The 17,152-nt window shown below is 37.3% G+C and overlaps 1 protein-coding gene across 1 annotated transcript; it reads right to left on the minus strand.

Annotated features, from left to right (window-relative positions):
- Nucleotides 1–935: 935 nt before the first annotated feature.
- LOC114383977 (wall-associated receptor kinase 2-like) lies at nt 936–6,397 on the minus strand. The gene is made up of 3 exons (XM_028343666.1): nt 5,560–6,397; nt 1,039–1,070; nt 936–944 (listed from the first exon to the last, which is right to left on the minus strand). The coding sequence occupies exons 1-3, from the start codon at nt 6,395–6,397 to the stop codon at nt 936–938; spliced, it is 879 nt and encodes a 292-aa protein (XP_028199467.1).
- Between the last annotated feature and the right edge of the window lie 10,755 nt (nt 6,398–17,152).

A 17,152-nucleotide genomic window follows, 5' to 3' on the forward strand; every position in this document is an offset into this window, starting at 1 on the left:
TATAAGCAAATTAAGTTATGTATTAATCACAGAAGCAACATCAAAGGTAGTTGCCCTGTTACAAACTTGGTTACATTCTATTTAGAGCACACACCACCCCAAATAAAACTAACCAAGTGTTACCCAACATTTGAATTACCAAAATGTATGCACCCCTCCTACCCAACATATATGCCTGTGTTATTTACAAAAGGAAAAAAATTAAAGTTGCCCCACCATATCAATGCATGGTAGTGCACTATTCAATTACCGAGTCTAGAGGGCCACTTGCTATTCATTATGTGTTCTGACTTCTATGTATTAATTCATGCCCTCATACCATCATTAGCAGCAGTATAACATTTAGGACTGTGTTTCCTGCATGGCTAACTACGTTAATCAAAAGAACACATTTATTCTTTAGTTTCCTTCATTGATCATTTTGTGCATGCTTGGACTTTTTAAGTTTACAGGCTTAAGTACATAGATTCCCTTATAAAAATGAATGTTTCCCATGTTACATTTTTCTTTGAAGCAATTTGGATAAATCCAACTAACTATGAACAAATTTTATCCAACTAATAAATTATATACTTCCCTTGCTTTGTTGTAATTTAGTTTTTTTAAGATAGTTGTTACTAATTAAGTACTAACTTAGCATCTGATTTGGTGTGTTGTGGGAACAGGTAGAACTCATTGAGCAGCATGGTGAAGAAACAATAATGAACCTTCTGAATGCACAGTCTACTAACATTATTTGTATTGAGAATTGTCCTTGTACTTAAGCTAGCTATCTTTCATTTTATGAAATCCTTTGCTTAAAGTCTCTAAACATATAGCTACTATTAATCTTTGGGAGGGTGTCCTTAAACATATAGCTGCTATTACTATATGCTGGCGGTATTTTAGAGGTGGTATAAAAGTCTCTAACACAAGAAAATATAGCATATGTTGGGCTACAGAGCCTACAACATCATGCAGAAAAACAAAACAAGAATGTAGTTTAAAGGCTGAACAATTTTTTGTTTTCTTCACACCTTTTTCTGCAATAGTGCATACACATGTAGTGTTTATGTACTGATAAGTGATTCCTACAGAGTCACACATACTTATTGGCTAAATAACATCTTGCAGTTTCTTATTCAAGAAGCTATCAAAACAACTTGAGGGAGATAAGGCTGAGAGTGCTTTTTAACTTGCCAATCAGCCAACTCCAAAGGTAATTAGCAAAAGGGAAATAAAAAAACAAGTGGTGAATGGACTCAAGGAGCATCATAAGATGTACTCAGAGAAAATATTTCAGCCCCCAATTGCTAGAACTTCATCTGTGGGCATTTTTGCTTGTGGAAAAATCTCTATAAAAGAATAAACACAAGCACCTACAGTGCAGGGTCTGTTCCTAACAAATTTGCAAAAATGCCCACAGTACAAATTGGGTCTAGAAGAATAAACTTGTGCTTATTCTTCACAAGCACCTACAGTATAGTGCAAGGTTTGTTCCTAATCTATAGAAATCAAGTTGAACAACTACAGTTATGTTCATCTCATAATTTCACAAGAAAGCCAAAGGGTCTATTCCTAAGAATTTGCAATACACCCTGGTTCATGTTGTACCAGAAAACATCATTCAAGAATAAACACAAGCACCTACGGTCGTATGCTACTCGAGGCCTCTTTATGATGGAATTGGCGTTGTGGGAAAAATCCAACAACAACAAAGCACAATGAGCAATGAGCAAGAAATCAATAAAACCCAATCAAGTAAAAAACAAAACCAATGAAATCAAACAACTAAATAAAAAACAAATCACAAATTAATGAAAAAAATGAAACCCTTCTGCAATGTATGAACCACCGTGAGAGTTTTGGGAAAAACGAAAGAACCTTGTGTGAACCACCGTGGCATGACGAGAGTGTGGGTCGAAATTGGAGTTCTCAAAACCTTTGAGGAAAGACCGAAAGAGAGGAGTGAGTTTGTAGAGAGAGGAGTGGTACTGGTACGGGGAGAAATTGAAATTTTTTAGTTTTTAAGAGAATTTCATATTATTCATTTTTTGTTAATTAAAACTCCCTATTAAAATCCTAAATATTCAATTTCCCTTTAAATTATTATCCAAACACTAAATTAAAAATGACAGATATTCAATATATCATTTATAATGAATTACTCTGTTGAAAGTATCCATCCAAACACTGGGTAAAGGAATTCTTAGATCTTATCAATAACATACTTGGTTAGAATATTTTTCCGCTGGATTGGCCTGCATCCTTTGTCAAATTTTCCATCTCCAACTTGCCCACGAGGACAAAAGCATTCATAAGAGCCATCGGTGTTTCGACAATGATTCTCAGTTATGAACGTATGACTTTTTGTCTTACATTCATCAATATCTTCATATTAATTGGTCATAAAAGTACAAAAAATAATTTAATGGTCATACACTAATAGCATTTTTTTTCACACCCTCATTCAATTACAAATCATCATTAACTTAATTTTTAAAATAATTATTAAAAAATTGACAACTTATCATACATAATAATTTATGATTAAATAATAATGTAAATTTTCATTGTTAGTTCATACCATTTTTTTCTCTCAAAAAGTAACCCATTCCTTGAGTATTACAACTAGTTGGTGACCCGTGTGTACGCACACGTCGCTCCGCTATATTTTTTTTTGTTTTGGTATTGAAATTGTATTTAGATTAAAAATTTAATTTTTTTAATGTTTGAAAAATGAGAATTTGAGATAAATTAATAATCAAAATTAATAATACAAAGTAAATTAGACCTTAGTTGGGGTGTATTAAAGTTTTAATGGATGTAAGAATAACAATAATTTGAACGCAAATATGTAATTTAAGTATAGTTATTATTATACTTTATTGTTTACAACGTTATAATATATAATCAAAAGTGCACTGATAATAGTTGCATACCTAAGCTTGAAAGAAAAGAAAACAAAATAACTTAGTACCTAGTTAAGTGCTCGTGCATATGCACGGGTTCGCCGAAAAATTATATTTACAGTATAGTTATAGGCACAAAGTTATAACATTAGACAATATTATCATGTATTCGATTGAAAACTAACAAACTGAGAAAAAAAAATGAATATAAGCTAAAAAAATTATGATCAACACGTTGAAACAAATTTGAAGGTCAAGTAAAATAAAACAAATATTATATAATAAACTATCAATTAACAAAGTATTTAAATTTATAAAAATTGTTTGTAGGAAAATTCTGACCACAATAGAAGTTGTCTATTTACAAAAATTGGCATATGACACAATTACATTGTACTCAATTTATAAACATAACCAAAATAAAACATAATTAACTGTTGGATTAGGAAACTCAAAGATAATTTCTATGCCAGACTGCAAATTTTGTGATTCAAAAAAAGCACTCCATTTAGAGTCCATTTTTGTCGTCTTTCTCCCATCATTATAAATATGCGGCATTCCACAGCATCTTCGAAAACCAAATGAGTGAACCGTTTCTAATTGTATAAATTTAATTGTAATCGTATAAAACTTATTAAATAAGAACCAAAATTAATATGATTGAAATATATAATATATTTTATAAAATAACACTGTCTATTTAGCTTTGATCATATCCATGGTTATTAATGTTTTAAAATTTTATAAACAATGAAATACCTATTTAATTTTATTAAGGTTATTGTTGTTAGATATGTTGTCAATATTATTTACAAAAGACTACAGTATGAAGTAAGAATCTAAAACCGTCAACATATTGAAATAAATTAATGATAAATATATTGAAAAACAATTGTTAGACTAATTTGGAGTATCAGCTTGAAATTAAAACATAAGACCAAATCAAAGTATTTTTTAAAAATTTAGAAAACAAAATTAAACAAAAAAATTTAAAAAAATTAAAAAAATATTTAATCTTATGTTTATATATAGTTATTTTGTAAAAAGATATATAAATGATGGTTAAGATAAACATGAATGGAGCACCACAAGATTGTATCTTATTCATTAATCGTCTTCATCTCCGTCCATGTACTCGACGACGATAATAAACAAATATATAAGAGAGAAAATGAATATTAATAACAATAATAGTTATCATAGATACTTAAATAGTATAATTGTAACCGTGAATAACTTATTTAATTAGAACCAAAACTAATATGATTGAAATATATAATATATTTTATAAAATATCATGCTGCGATGATATCAATTGTTATTCATATTTTAAAATTTTATAAACAATGAAATTCATATTTAATTTTATTGAAATTATTGTTATTAGATATGTTATTAGTATATTATTTACAAAAGACTAAACTATGAAGTAAAATTCTAAAACGGCTAACATATTAAAATGCATTCATGATAAATATATTGAAAAAAAATGTTATACTAAGTTGGAGCATCAGCTTGAGAATTAAATCATGAAAACAAATCAAAGTATTTTTTAAAAATTTAGAAAACAAAACTAAACCCAAAAAATAAAAATTAAAAAAGTATTTAATCTTATGCTTATATATAATTATTTCATAAAAAAATGTATAAATGATAACTAAGATAAACATGAATGGAGCACCACAAGATTGTATATTATTTGTTAATCATCTCCATCATCATCCATATACTCGACGACAATCATAAACAAATATAGACGAGATAAAATGAATAGTAATAACAATAATAGTTATCATACTTACATAGTATAATTTTTATAATAATTATTAAAAAATCGATAAATTTATCATACAAAATAATTTATGATTAAATAATAATGCAAATTTTATAGTTCATACCATTTTTCTCTCTCAAAAAGTAACCCATTCCTTGAGTATTACAATTAATGAATGAAACATTGCTTTGGAGTAGTTTACTAACTATGAATGTCAAGTCACCAATTGTTCTATTTCAATGGCGTAATGATCTTTACCACCATTACCTGGCATCATATAATTATTTACTGCAAAATAAAACAATAATAAAAACACTTGCCGTGTTAATATTTTTTAAAATCTTGTTCTTTGATCATTGGAAAAAGAAATGAAATATTCGGCAAAATAAAAGTGTTAAAGGGATAATACAAAGAGGAAAAAAATATACACTAATAGTGTAAAACAATTTTATACCATTATCCAATAAAAAATCGTTATATATGATAATATTATTGACTTTTATGGTAATCACTTTAAATGTTATTTCAATGGTAATTTGTAATTGGAGAAGAATATAAAATTACTTTACACCATTTGCATGACCATTAAACTTTTATACAAAACCTATACCAGGAGTTTAAAATTTTGAATGTATTGAAGTAATTAATGAGGCTAGTAACTAAAATAATAATAGAAACTAAAAATAAAATAAAAAAGAGGGTCAAAATAACAATAATACATGCATATTATATCAATTACATACTGGATCCAAGCTAAAGGAATGTTATGGTAAAACTTCGTTAACAAAAATCTTTAGAACAACTTTTTAGATAGAAAGGAACCAATAGTATGTGATCATTAAAACTTCAAATTCAAAATAAATAGATAGATTAATGTTGGATAAGATTCATTACCTTGGAAACCATTGGGATGATAAGGATTTCCATCATAACCTTCTTCACATTTGCATTGGTATCCATAACTAATGTCAATGTCATGACAATAGCTATTGTTCATGCAAGCACCTTTTCGAAATCCTTTCCTGAAATCCTCACATCCCAGCTCATCTCCAACACTCCAATCAACAACCATAGGGATGGTGTCAAATTGCAAATTCTCCAAATGACTAATGTCAAAGCTGTAGGAGCCACGTTTGGCAGCAAAGGAGTGACCACAACTTTGGAAGTAATTGGAAGACACATCGAATCTATATGCTTCTATAGTGATATTCTTCATGTTAGGAGGAATATCCACTTCATAACACCCTATCCCTGAACAATCTCCATTGGTTACAACATCATTAGGGAACTTGGAGCATCCGGTTAAGCACTCGGTCGAGTATTGCACACCATTGTTAAAGCTATTGAGGTAGCCATAAGTCTCACAACCAACACTTATGAAATTGTTTTCTTTGCTGGAAATGGTGAAATTACTAGGAGTTCTAAGAAAGAGGTCATTGGCCACTCTGTTGGGGGTGTTGCAAATTTTGGAGACATAAAACAACACATCCATAACATGTTCTAAAACTAGCAAATTAACACCTGAATATAAATTGTTGTTTTGGCATGTTAGATTCATTTTGTCTTCCAAGAAACAATTCTCACTTGTTTCTTTAGAAGTGCCTACACCAAATGGATATGGAATTGACACGTTTCCACAATTGTCCATGCAGCCATTCAGGGTAATGTCACTTACAGTAATTGCTACATTTACCAATGCAAGCACTAACACCAGGGCAATTTGCGTGTGCATGGCTTTGAAAAAAAAGGTCTTGATACTTTGCAAGATTCATGTGAATGTCTAAAGAAGCAAATTAAGACAGATTAAATATTGAAAATTTTAAGTGAGATTCATGGAAGGAAATTAAGGTGTAAATTTTTATGTTTGGCCGGCATGTAGTCAAACATCTTCGTGCAATGGTTAATGTACTATCCAGGGTTTCCAAAATATATGTGGCACCCTATATGACACTGCGAGACATATGCCAACCCTCCACCAATAGCTATGATAGACATAGATACTCTTCAGTAACTTCAAAACCACATTACGGAGATGGAGCGACGCCATGAGGAGAAAAGTTGAGAAAGCTAAAGGTTGACCATGATCAACTGGAGGCTCGTGTCAGACGTCCATAGGACAACGAGCTCTCCGATCACACATTGCCTGAGCGCACCCAAGGGGAATCACACCCTCGACGCACAGTCAACACTCCATGTGACTTAAGTCTCTCCCACATGCACTGTCCAGCAAGGCAGACTACTTGTTAGCATCCCTTCTTCGACTGCATTATGGAAGCTGACATACCCTTGGGGTGGAAACCACTCAACCTGGAGCGGTATGATGGGACCACAGATCCAAATGAGCATCTAGATGCCTTTCTGACTCAGGCGAATCTATATACCAATGACGATGTGACCCTATGTCGTGTCTTCCCAACGTCCCTCAAAGGAGCAACATTGACCTAGTACGGTGGACTATTAAAATTTTGGCAAGCATACCATTGTTGTTGCACTCACCCAGGAGAGCTGTAGCTCGCCCAGGCGAGTTGATTACTTATGCCTAAAGTAACTTAATTAGCCCAAGCGAGTTGCCAGCCTGGGCAAATTGATGTCTAAATTCTTGGAAAATTGACCATTTTCCCCTTCTTTTTGACTTGGTTTCTGGATCAATCAAATAACCATCAAAACCTACAGAATCATGGATGAATCTTCCATATTTAAATAAAAGCATTAGTAAATGTACAATATATAAAGCAACTACAAAGAAAGAAAGTTTATAAGAAAACTATTACAATCAAAAGCATTTTAATCCCAAAAATAACTAATTTATGGCACTTATCATGGACTCCCACCAAGATCCATATATAGCTTCGACATCCTCGTCGAACGCTTTAGTGCGCAGTACACAACCAGTAGATCTCACCCCATGACATTTGCCAGTCTGCAACAAGCAGACGACGAGTCTCTTAGAAAATTCATGGATAGATTTGGGCACACCGTCGTCCAGATTTGAAATCTTAACCCAGAGGTAGCGTTGCATTCCATGCTTCTCGCCCTACAGCCCGACAAATTTGCAGATAGTCTGTGCAAAAAAAACCCCAGTAGCATGGACGAGTTGCGTGAATGAGCCAAGGGCTACATTCAAATGGAAGAAGTATCCAAATTTAGAAATAAAGTCAGACAAGTCGGACAGAAGCGCGACAAGCGAGAAGAAAGCACCAAGATTGACTTACACAAGTCAGACAAGAGGCACAAGCTAGACAAGCACCAACCTCTTCCAAAAGGGCTATGGTATGAGCGTTACACACTCCTCACATCCAATCACACTACAATTTTGGAGGAAGCTTTCAACTTGGAGGTACTCATCAGGCTACCCCCAACGAAACCTCCCAGGCTGGGGTTAGATGTGGTATTGGTCATAACACAGAAGATTGTTGGGCCCTAAAGGACAAGATAGAAGAGCTTATATAGGCTAAGTACTTAGCCTAGTTTGTGAAAAGGCTAGACAACCACCAAATAGGAGCAAGATCCAGTAGCAGCAATGACGTGAGCGACAACTTTCACAAGAATAGGAACCCACCCAGCAAATCAGAGGTGTAATCAACACCATTGTGAGTAGATTTTCTTATGGAGGACAGTCCAGTTAGTCTCGAAAATGCCATCTTCATGCCATTTGGGACATCAACTTTGTCAACGCACCATTATAGTGAAGTCTCCCTCTTATCACTTTCACAGATAGGGACTTCAAGGGTATCAATCCCATGGTGGTCTCCATCATCATCACAAACTTTATGGTGTCCAAAGTCCTCATCGACCAGGGCAACTCCACCGACACCTTGTATTAGAGAACTTTTCATAGGCTTGAGGTCTCCCTGGATATTGTCCACCCTCACGCTGGTCCACTCCTTGGCTTTGTAGGCAAAATAGTAGAGACCAGAGACTATGTGGACCTAATGACCACTTTCGGTCAACGCCAACTCTCTAGGAGCCTCACAATAAGATTTTTGCTTGTTGATGTGGATACATCATATTTTGGTTTGATTGGTAGGAAGACACTTAACGAGCTTGGATCCATTGATGGAAGCTTGCTTGAGAAGCTTCTATGGAGGCTGGATCTTTGAGCCTCACTAAGGTCCTTCAATGGTGATTTTCAACCATGGAGTTGCAACAGAAGATAAAGGAGAAGAGGTGAGAAGAGGTGCCATCCACTAGAGAATAAGCCATGGAAGGAAAGGCTTCACCACCAAGAGAGTGCCTTGGATAAGAAGCTTAGAGAGGAAGCTTTAATGAAAAAAGAGAATGAAAGCGAGAGAGAGAAGGGGGCATGGAAATTGAAGGAGAATAGGGAGAGAAGTTGAACTTTGAAGTGTGTTTCATAAGTTTTTCATTTATTAAAGTAGTGACAAGTGTTATACATGTTTCTATTTATAGCCTAGGTCACTAGCACATGGAAGCTTCCTTGAGAAGCAAGGAGGGTAGCTTCCTTGGGAAGCTAGGAAGAAAGCTTCCTTAAGAAGCTAGAGGGTAGCTTCCTTGGGAAGCAAGGAAGAAAGCTTCCTTGAGAAGCTAGAGGGGGGGAACACACCCCCCCTCGAATAGCTAAACTCACCCTTATGCCAACACACCCCTTCAATAGCTAAGCTCACCCTCATGCCAAAATACATGAAAATACAAGAAATTCCCTACTACAAAGACTACTCCAAATGCCCTGAAATACAAGGCTAAAACCCTATACTACTAGGGTACCTTTATCTTGTAGTGTAGGGTGCCATTAATAAATGGCCCAAAATACAAGGCCCAAAAGAAGGAAAACCTATTATAATATTTATAATGAAAAGTGGACCCTACCTTGGCAAATAGGCTCAGAAATCTACCTTGAGGTTCATAAGAACCCTAGGGCCTTCTTCAGCAGCTCTAGCCCAATCCTCTTGGAGCCTTTTGCTCAAGGCTCTGGTGACTGGTCTTTTCCTAGGGAGGATTGCATCAGTCATAGTCTCCACACTGCATTTGAAAATGAAATTCCTTACCCTAACCAAGGAGATTGTAACCGTCAAGGCAGACCAAAAGCAAGCATGACAATGCTATGCAAAGAGCCTGAAGGTAGCACCCTATCCTCCCACCAGGAAGTCTGCCAAGCCTCACCGCACAACAATTGAAGGTACTCAAGTCATGAGCATGGACGAAGGGTCTCCAATCCGAGCCTTGACCGTCCACCAAGCAAGCCTAGACGATGAATTTGATATAGATCCGCGGGAAGATACTTCTGGCAGAGGCCCAAAATCCATCGAAGAGCTTGTCAAGCTTTAGCTAATACCTAAACCCAGGCAGTGTATGTAGCCTAGTAGGGACCTCACTAGCCATGAGCATCGGCACATCGCCAACGTGCTACACATAAACATGGATTTTTTTGTTTGGCAGCCATCTCACATGCCTGGAATCCATCCCAGCATTATCTGGCACAAACATTCCCTCTGTCCCTAGGCCAAACCGATATCACAGAAAAAAGGAAGTTAGGAGAAGAACAACCCAAAGCTGTCAAGACAAACTCCTCAATGCTAACTTCATCAGAGAAGTAAGGTATTCCACCTGGCTCACCAATGTCGTCATGGTTAAGAAAACCAACGACAAATGGCGAATATGCACTGACTACAATGACTTGAATAGGGTGTGTCCTAAAGATGCATACCCTCTGCCCAACATTGATAGGCTAGTCGATGGATCGTCTGATTCCAGGTGCTAAGCTTCCTAGATGCTTACTCAAGATACAACCAAATCAAGATGCACACTCCAGACGAGGAGAAAACAACATTTATCATTGAAGATGCCAATTTTTGTTACAAGGTCATGCCCTTCGGCCTTAAAAACGCTAGCGCTACATACCAACAACTGATTGACTGAGTCTTTAAACAACAGATCGAATGAAACGTCGAGGTATATGTGGATGACATAGTCGTGAAGTCTCAAAGCATAGCCCAACATGTGGCAGACCTAGAAGAAGTCTTCAGAGATCTCCGCAAATTTAACATGCGCCTCAACCCTGAAAAATTTACTTTCGGGGTAGACGGAAGCAAGTTCATCAGTTTCATGTGTAATGAACCACCTTGTCACTATGATATCACCACTATAAACCGCGAAAATTTCATTTTTTAAATGAAAACTCCGTTAATTTGCTTATGAAAAAAAAAGAAAGTAAATTTTTCACGATATACATTCACCAAACAACGCACAATTACTTAAATGGATATATATATATATATATATATATATATATATATATATATATATATATATATATATATATATATATATATAGTAGCTCAGTACACATTGTCCACATAATGGAAAGTAAATTAGCTTATACATATAATTAAGTTTGTGATTTAACAAAATAATCCCAACGTCATCACGTTGGCTTGGCGACTCCATAAAAGAATCTCACTTCACGTACACTACTTTTGTCTTTCTGCTCCCACGAACAAAGATTCACAATCATCATAGGTACCAACCACACGGTACAAAATTGCAAGGGTGAGTTTATTATAAAAGAAATTAATACAAAAATCAAATAACCATAATTAGTAAGAAAACATTAACAAATACCATAAGCATACACAAACATCCATTAGTCCAACATACACTCAACAAGTAGTCATCATCCATCCATAATTCCAATCAATCATGCTTAGTATAATACGTGCACTTGACGTCAACTCTCAAATGCAATGTGGTACCATTCATCAAGGAAATAGCCTAAGCGTGTCCACACGACACTCTCACTTAGGAAAACTAGGCAACAAGTGTTAAGGTCACCTTGTCGTGCATAACCAACTCCCCCCATGGTGATCAACCTGAGTCTCAAGGAAGTTCCAAATCGAGTGACATGCCCTTAAGTACAAGTATTCCCCCTCATGAGTAACAAGTATTTACTGACAAAGTTTATACTATTTCCATGCAATATGAAGTATGAAACATGGGCACCATCAATGCACTAACTGTGGATAATTAAAAATTCTAAGTCATCCCCCTCCAAAGATGCTCAAAACTTTTTAACCACTTTATTTCCTCCACCAGGGATATCCAACATGGTCATTGCACCCCGCATGTACATACATATCACACATCATCAGAATGACATTTGCAACATTAACAACATCTCCTCTCAATGTCATTATCAACATCAACATTGCCTCATCTCAATGTCATTCTCAACATCAACATTATCTCATCTCAATATCATTCTCAACATCAGCATCATCTCATCTCAATGACATTTCCAAACGCAAGGTTCTATATACCAAATTGAAGGAGATTTAGTATAGATTTCAAAAACAAGGTTAATAACAACATTCATGGTTAATTACCCCTATCAAAACAAATGACAGAAAAGGTGGTGTTAGCATTCATTACTTCGACTTGACACCTTTGGCCATACTTCTAGAGTCATCAGGTGGTAGTCAAGATGATCTATCCCATCAAACAGGTTTTGCGAAAACCTAAACTCACAGGAATGGTGGTGGCATGATCCATTGAACTTTTAGAATTCGACCTTTATTACGAACCTCATGGCCCCATAAAGACACAATCCATGGCTAGCTTTTTGAAAAAATTCGCTGGAAATGAAAAAACCACCCCAGACTGGTTGAACCTCTACATAGACGGTGCGTCCAATGTAAAGGGAAACATGGCAGGAATCATCATCGAAGGTCTTGACAATGTCCCTTTGGAGCAAGCCCTCAAGCTCAACTACAAAGCCTCAAACAACCAGGCAGAGTATGAGGCACTCATTGCAAGTTTGAAACTAGCAACATAAGTCGGGGCCAAGAAGCTACGATACTATAGAAACTCACAGCTTGTCCAGGGATAGGTTGCCAACAAATACCAGACCAAGGAAATAGTGGTTCTCAAGTACTACCACATTGCCAAAACTCTCATCAACAATTTTGAATGCTTCAAAATGTACTACATACCCAAGGAGAGCAACACCAGAGCAGACTTTCTCTCCAAGCTAGCTAGCACCAAAAAGATCGGGCACCTCAACACTATCATCCAAGAGACGCTCAAAACTCCCACCATAGACACTGAAGAAGTTATGGCCAGAGAAGAGGACAGTCCAGTTAGTCTCAACATTTTTATTGATGGGTTAAGGCCACAGTCCAAGCAGCTATGAGACGCTTTTGCTAGGGGAAAGATAAAGTTGAAGACTCCTGAAAAAGCCATGGATCTTATTGAAAATATGGCTGCAAGTGACGTTGCTATTCTTAGAGATAGAGCTCATATACCAACAAAGAAAAGTCTTATGGAACTTACATCACAAGATGCATGGTTGGCACAGAACAAGTTGTTGTCCAAGCAACTGGAAGCATTCATCGAAACACTAAGTAAGTTTCCAACTCAAATACATTCTACGCAATCTTTACCATCTACTGTTTTGCAAGTTGCAGGGTGTGCCATCTGTAGTGGAGCTCACAATTCTGGCTGCTATATCCCCAATGAAGAACCAACTCATGAAGTCAATTATATGGGGAACCAGCCAAGACAAAATTTCAATGCAGGTGGATATTTCGGATTTCAGCCTGGCTAGCCATATAATTCATAGCAGAGACAATGGCAAAATCACCTTGGTAACCAATTCAACAAAGACCAGGGTGGTCCATCTACAAGGCCACAACAGCAAGGGCGTAGTCTCTATGATCGAACAACGAAGCTGGAAGAGACTCTAGCTCAATTTATACAGGTTTCTATGTCTAACCAGAAGAGCACGGAGTCTGCCATAAAAAATTTGGAAATCCAAGTGGACAGCTGGCAAAACAGTTGGCGGATAGGCCGTCAAGTAGCTTTAGTGCTAACACTGAGAAAAATCCGAAGGAATAATGTAAAGTTGTAATGACAAGGAGCAGAATGGCAATTAGGGCTGATGGAAGTAGAGCTAAAGAGAAGGTGGAGGGATATAAACAACAGCTGGCAGCTGAGCCGGCACTGGAACCAGTTTCTGATCTTATTGAACTTGAGGAGGTTGTGGAAGATGAAGATGACCAAAAGGAGAGAGAGAGACACCAATAAAAGAGAGTGAAATAGGAATAAAGATGAAGGAAAAACAAGAAAAAGAAAAAGAAGAAAAAGAAAAAAATCAGAAAAATGAAAAAGAAAAAGAGAAGGTTGATGAGGAGAAAAAGAAGAGCAAGATTGAGGTTTCAAGAGAGAAAAAGAGAGAGATTACTTCAGCTGAAGGCAAGGAAGTACCTTATCCATTGGTACCTTCCAAGAAGGATAAAGAGCGACACTTAGCCAGATTTCTTGACATCTTCAAGAAGCTGGAGATCACTTTGCCTTTTAGAGAAGCTCTCCAATAGATGCCACTCTATGCCAGATTTTTAAAAGACATGTTGACAAAGAAGAACCAGTACATACACAGTGACACAATAGTTATGGAAGGAAATTGTAGTGTTGTCATTCAACGCATCCTTCCCCGAAGCACAAAGATCCCAGAAGTGTCACGATACCGTGTTCCATCGGCGAGGTTACTGTGGGTAGAGCTCTCATAGACTTGGGAGCTAGTATCAATTTAATGTCTCTCTCCATGTGCCAGCGACTTGGAGAGATAGAGATAATGCCCACACATATGACCCTCTAGTTGGCTGATCGCTCCATCACGAGACCATATGGAGTGATCAAAGACGTTTTGGTTAGGGTCAAACATTTGATCTTTCTAGATGATTTCCTAGTGATAGACATTGAAGAAGATGCTGACATTCCCCTAATTCTTGGAAGACCTTTTATGTCCACCGCAAGCTGTGTGGTAGACATGGGGAAGAAGAAACTACAAATGGCCATAGAAGACCAACAAATCAGTTTTGATATGTTTCATGAAGAGAAAGCTTTGCTTGACCAAAATGTTTGTTTGAAGGTGAATGTGATGGAGGAAAAGAGACCAGAGAAGAAGGTTCAGGAAGTTGGAACCATGTTGGAACCAGGATAACAGGATAATGCGTCAAGCTAGTGACATTAAAAGAGCGCTTACTGGGAGGCAACCCAACTTTTCTTTCTCTTTTCTCTTTTTCATTCATATCTCTTGCATGTAGTTACGATAATTACTTGTGATTGTGATTAATTTTTCAGCTTGTTTAGTAGTGAACAAGGGGGTTTTAAGCCTAGGTGAAGAGATGGACAGAAAAGACTCAGAAAAAAATTTTCAGTTGTCCATCCACTAAGCACAACCCTTGCGCTAAGCGCCATGTCCTCACGCGCTAAGCCTGAGCTTGCTCACGCTAAGCGCTTAGACCCCTAACTAGTTGGCTGAATAGTTTAGCTAAGTGCACATTATCTCGCTAAGCCCAACATCTTCACTAGAAGTGAACTTCAAGCAGTGGGCTTAGCAGAGATGATGCGCTAAGCGCCACTTCTTCTCTGGAAAAATTTATTGTAGCAGCGCTAAGCGCGCTATCTTGAGCTAAGCCCCAAATCCACTATGTAATTGAACTCCATGACTTGGGCTTAGCGGGGCATGATGCACTAAGCGCCAATCTCTTACTATTTTTGAATTATTGGAAGTGCGCTTAGCACGCTTGTTGCGCTAAGCCTGAACTACTCTCTGTAAGTTGAAGCTTGATTGTGCACTAAGCCTAACATCTTAGGCTAAGCGCATAGTGCAGAAATTTTTGTGTTGCAGAAAGCGCTACGCACCACCTACTGCGCTAAGCCCCAGATGCTCACTGGAATTTGAAACTTCAAGTTGGGCTTAGTGCGAGGTAAGGCTAATCGCTTGAGCTTTAAATTCAAACGTCATATGGGCACGCTAAGTGCAGCTACATGCTAAGCACGCCAATCGAAAATGCCAAAATAAAATAGAACTGCCTTAGGCAGTTACCTCTACACAAAAACTCTTGCTTCCTTCTTGTGTGCTTACCTTCTGCGTGTGTGCATTTTGCTGTTCTGCCTCAAGTATTTTCTGCATCTTCCTTGTTTCTTATTGCATTCCATCACAATCCAAATAAGTATTGCTTCATTTCCATTTTCATTTTCATACTTTGAACCTTAGGATAGACGATTTCTTGCTTTGTTAGCTTGCATTGGTGTTTAGTTTGGGGTTTTTAGTTTTAGGGTTAGTCATTTTAGGATTTTAGGTAACTTAGAAGCCCATTAGGGGCAATGTGGCTGAAAGGGGTGAAGACCCATGTGTTTCTATTTGGAAATTGCGATGAACGCGCTAAGCATGCTTGCTGCGCTTAGCCTGCTCATCGCAAGTGTTAATTTTTGGATTTCTAGATGAACGCACTAAGCGGACCATGGCGCACTAAGCGCATTCATCCCTACTGATGAACAATATCGATGAGCCCGCTAAGTGCATTTGTGCGCTAAGCGGGACTAGTTTTTCAGACATTAGGATTTTTGAAATTTTTGTTCAACGCTAAGCCTGACCTATCAGGCTAAGCACCAATATGCTTATGTTAGCCAGTCCTTTGAATAAGGCTAAGCATAGTTGCTACGCTAAGCTCTTGTTGTGTGTCGAGGAGGTTGAGCTAAGCGCGCCCTGCTGCGCTAAGCTCAACTCTCTCACTGTTTTTGAGTTTTTGTAGTTAGGCTAAGTGCGCCCTGTGCGCTAAGCCTAAGGGTCATTTTGGTGAGGCTGAGCTAAGTGCGCCATGCTGCGCTAAGCCCAAACCCTCTTCTGTTTTGAAAATTGTAGACTTAGGCTAAGCCCAGTATGCTGCGCTAAGCCTAATCTGCAGAAAAATATTTTCTGTCTTTAGGCTAAGCGTAAGTTGCTGCGCTTAGCCCATGAGTAAAATTTTATAAGGCTCGCTAAGCCCAGCCTGCTGTGCTAAGCGCCCAGTTCAGTTTTTAGTTTTATTTTTTCTGTTTTGTTGGAAATAACCTTGACTAATCTTGTTGTTTGATCTTATATTTTTAGATGGCCTCAAAGAAGAGAAAGGCACCTGCCACACCTTCCCAGGTCCGATATGACCGATCTAGGTTCACTTCTCCTAAGGCCTGGGAAAGGTACACTGACATTATTGTTCCTAGGAAGCTGCTGCCAGAGAGAAATGTGGTAATCTACCACACTAAATTTGATGAATTCAAGGAAGAATTGGAGAAAAAAAGATGGGATGAAGAATTGACCAGCTTTGAGGAAGGCAACATTAATGTTGCCATAGTAAAAGAATTCTATGCTAACCTCTATGATCTAGAGGACAAATCACCAAAGCAGGTGAGGGTCAGAGGTCATTTGATAAAATTTGATGAAGACGCCCTCAACACATTCCTGAAGACCCCTGTGATCATTGAGGAGGGGGAGACATTACTAGCTTACTCTAGATTTGCACTCTTGAGGCCTGATCCTCAAGAGTTGGCTGCTAAGCTCTGCATCCCAGGGAGGGGATTTGAGCTTAATGCTGATGGTCAGCCTATGAAGATTCTCAAGAAGAACATGACCACACTAGCTCAAACATGGAGTGTTCTTTCTTACTCCAACTTGATCCCCACCTCCCACACTTCTGACATCACATTGGAC

The sequence above is a fragment of the Glycine soja genome, chromosome 14 (genome assembly GCF_004193775.1).
Source record: "Glycine soja cultivar W05 chromosome 14, ASM419377v2, whole genome shotgun sequence".
Lineage (NCBI taxonomy): Eukaryota > Viridiplantae > Streptophyta > Magnoliopsida > Fabales > Fabaceae > Glycine > Glycine soja.

Coding starts and splice junctions, on each gene's coding strand:
- LOC114383977 (XM_028343666.1), bottom strand. CDS start 6,397: ATGCACACGCAAATTGCCCTGGTGTTAGTGCTTGCATTGGTAAATGTA. Junction 1,071..5,559: donor TCATCCCAATGGTTTCCAAG/GTAATGAATCTT, acceptor GTGACTCTGTAG/GAATCACTTATCAGTACATA.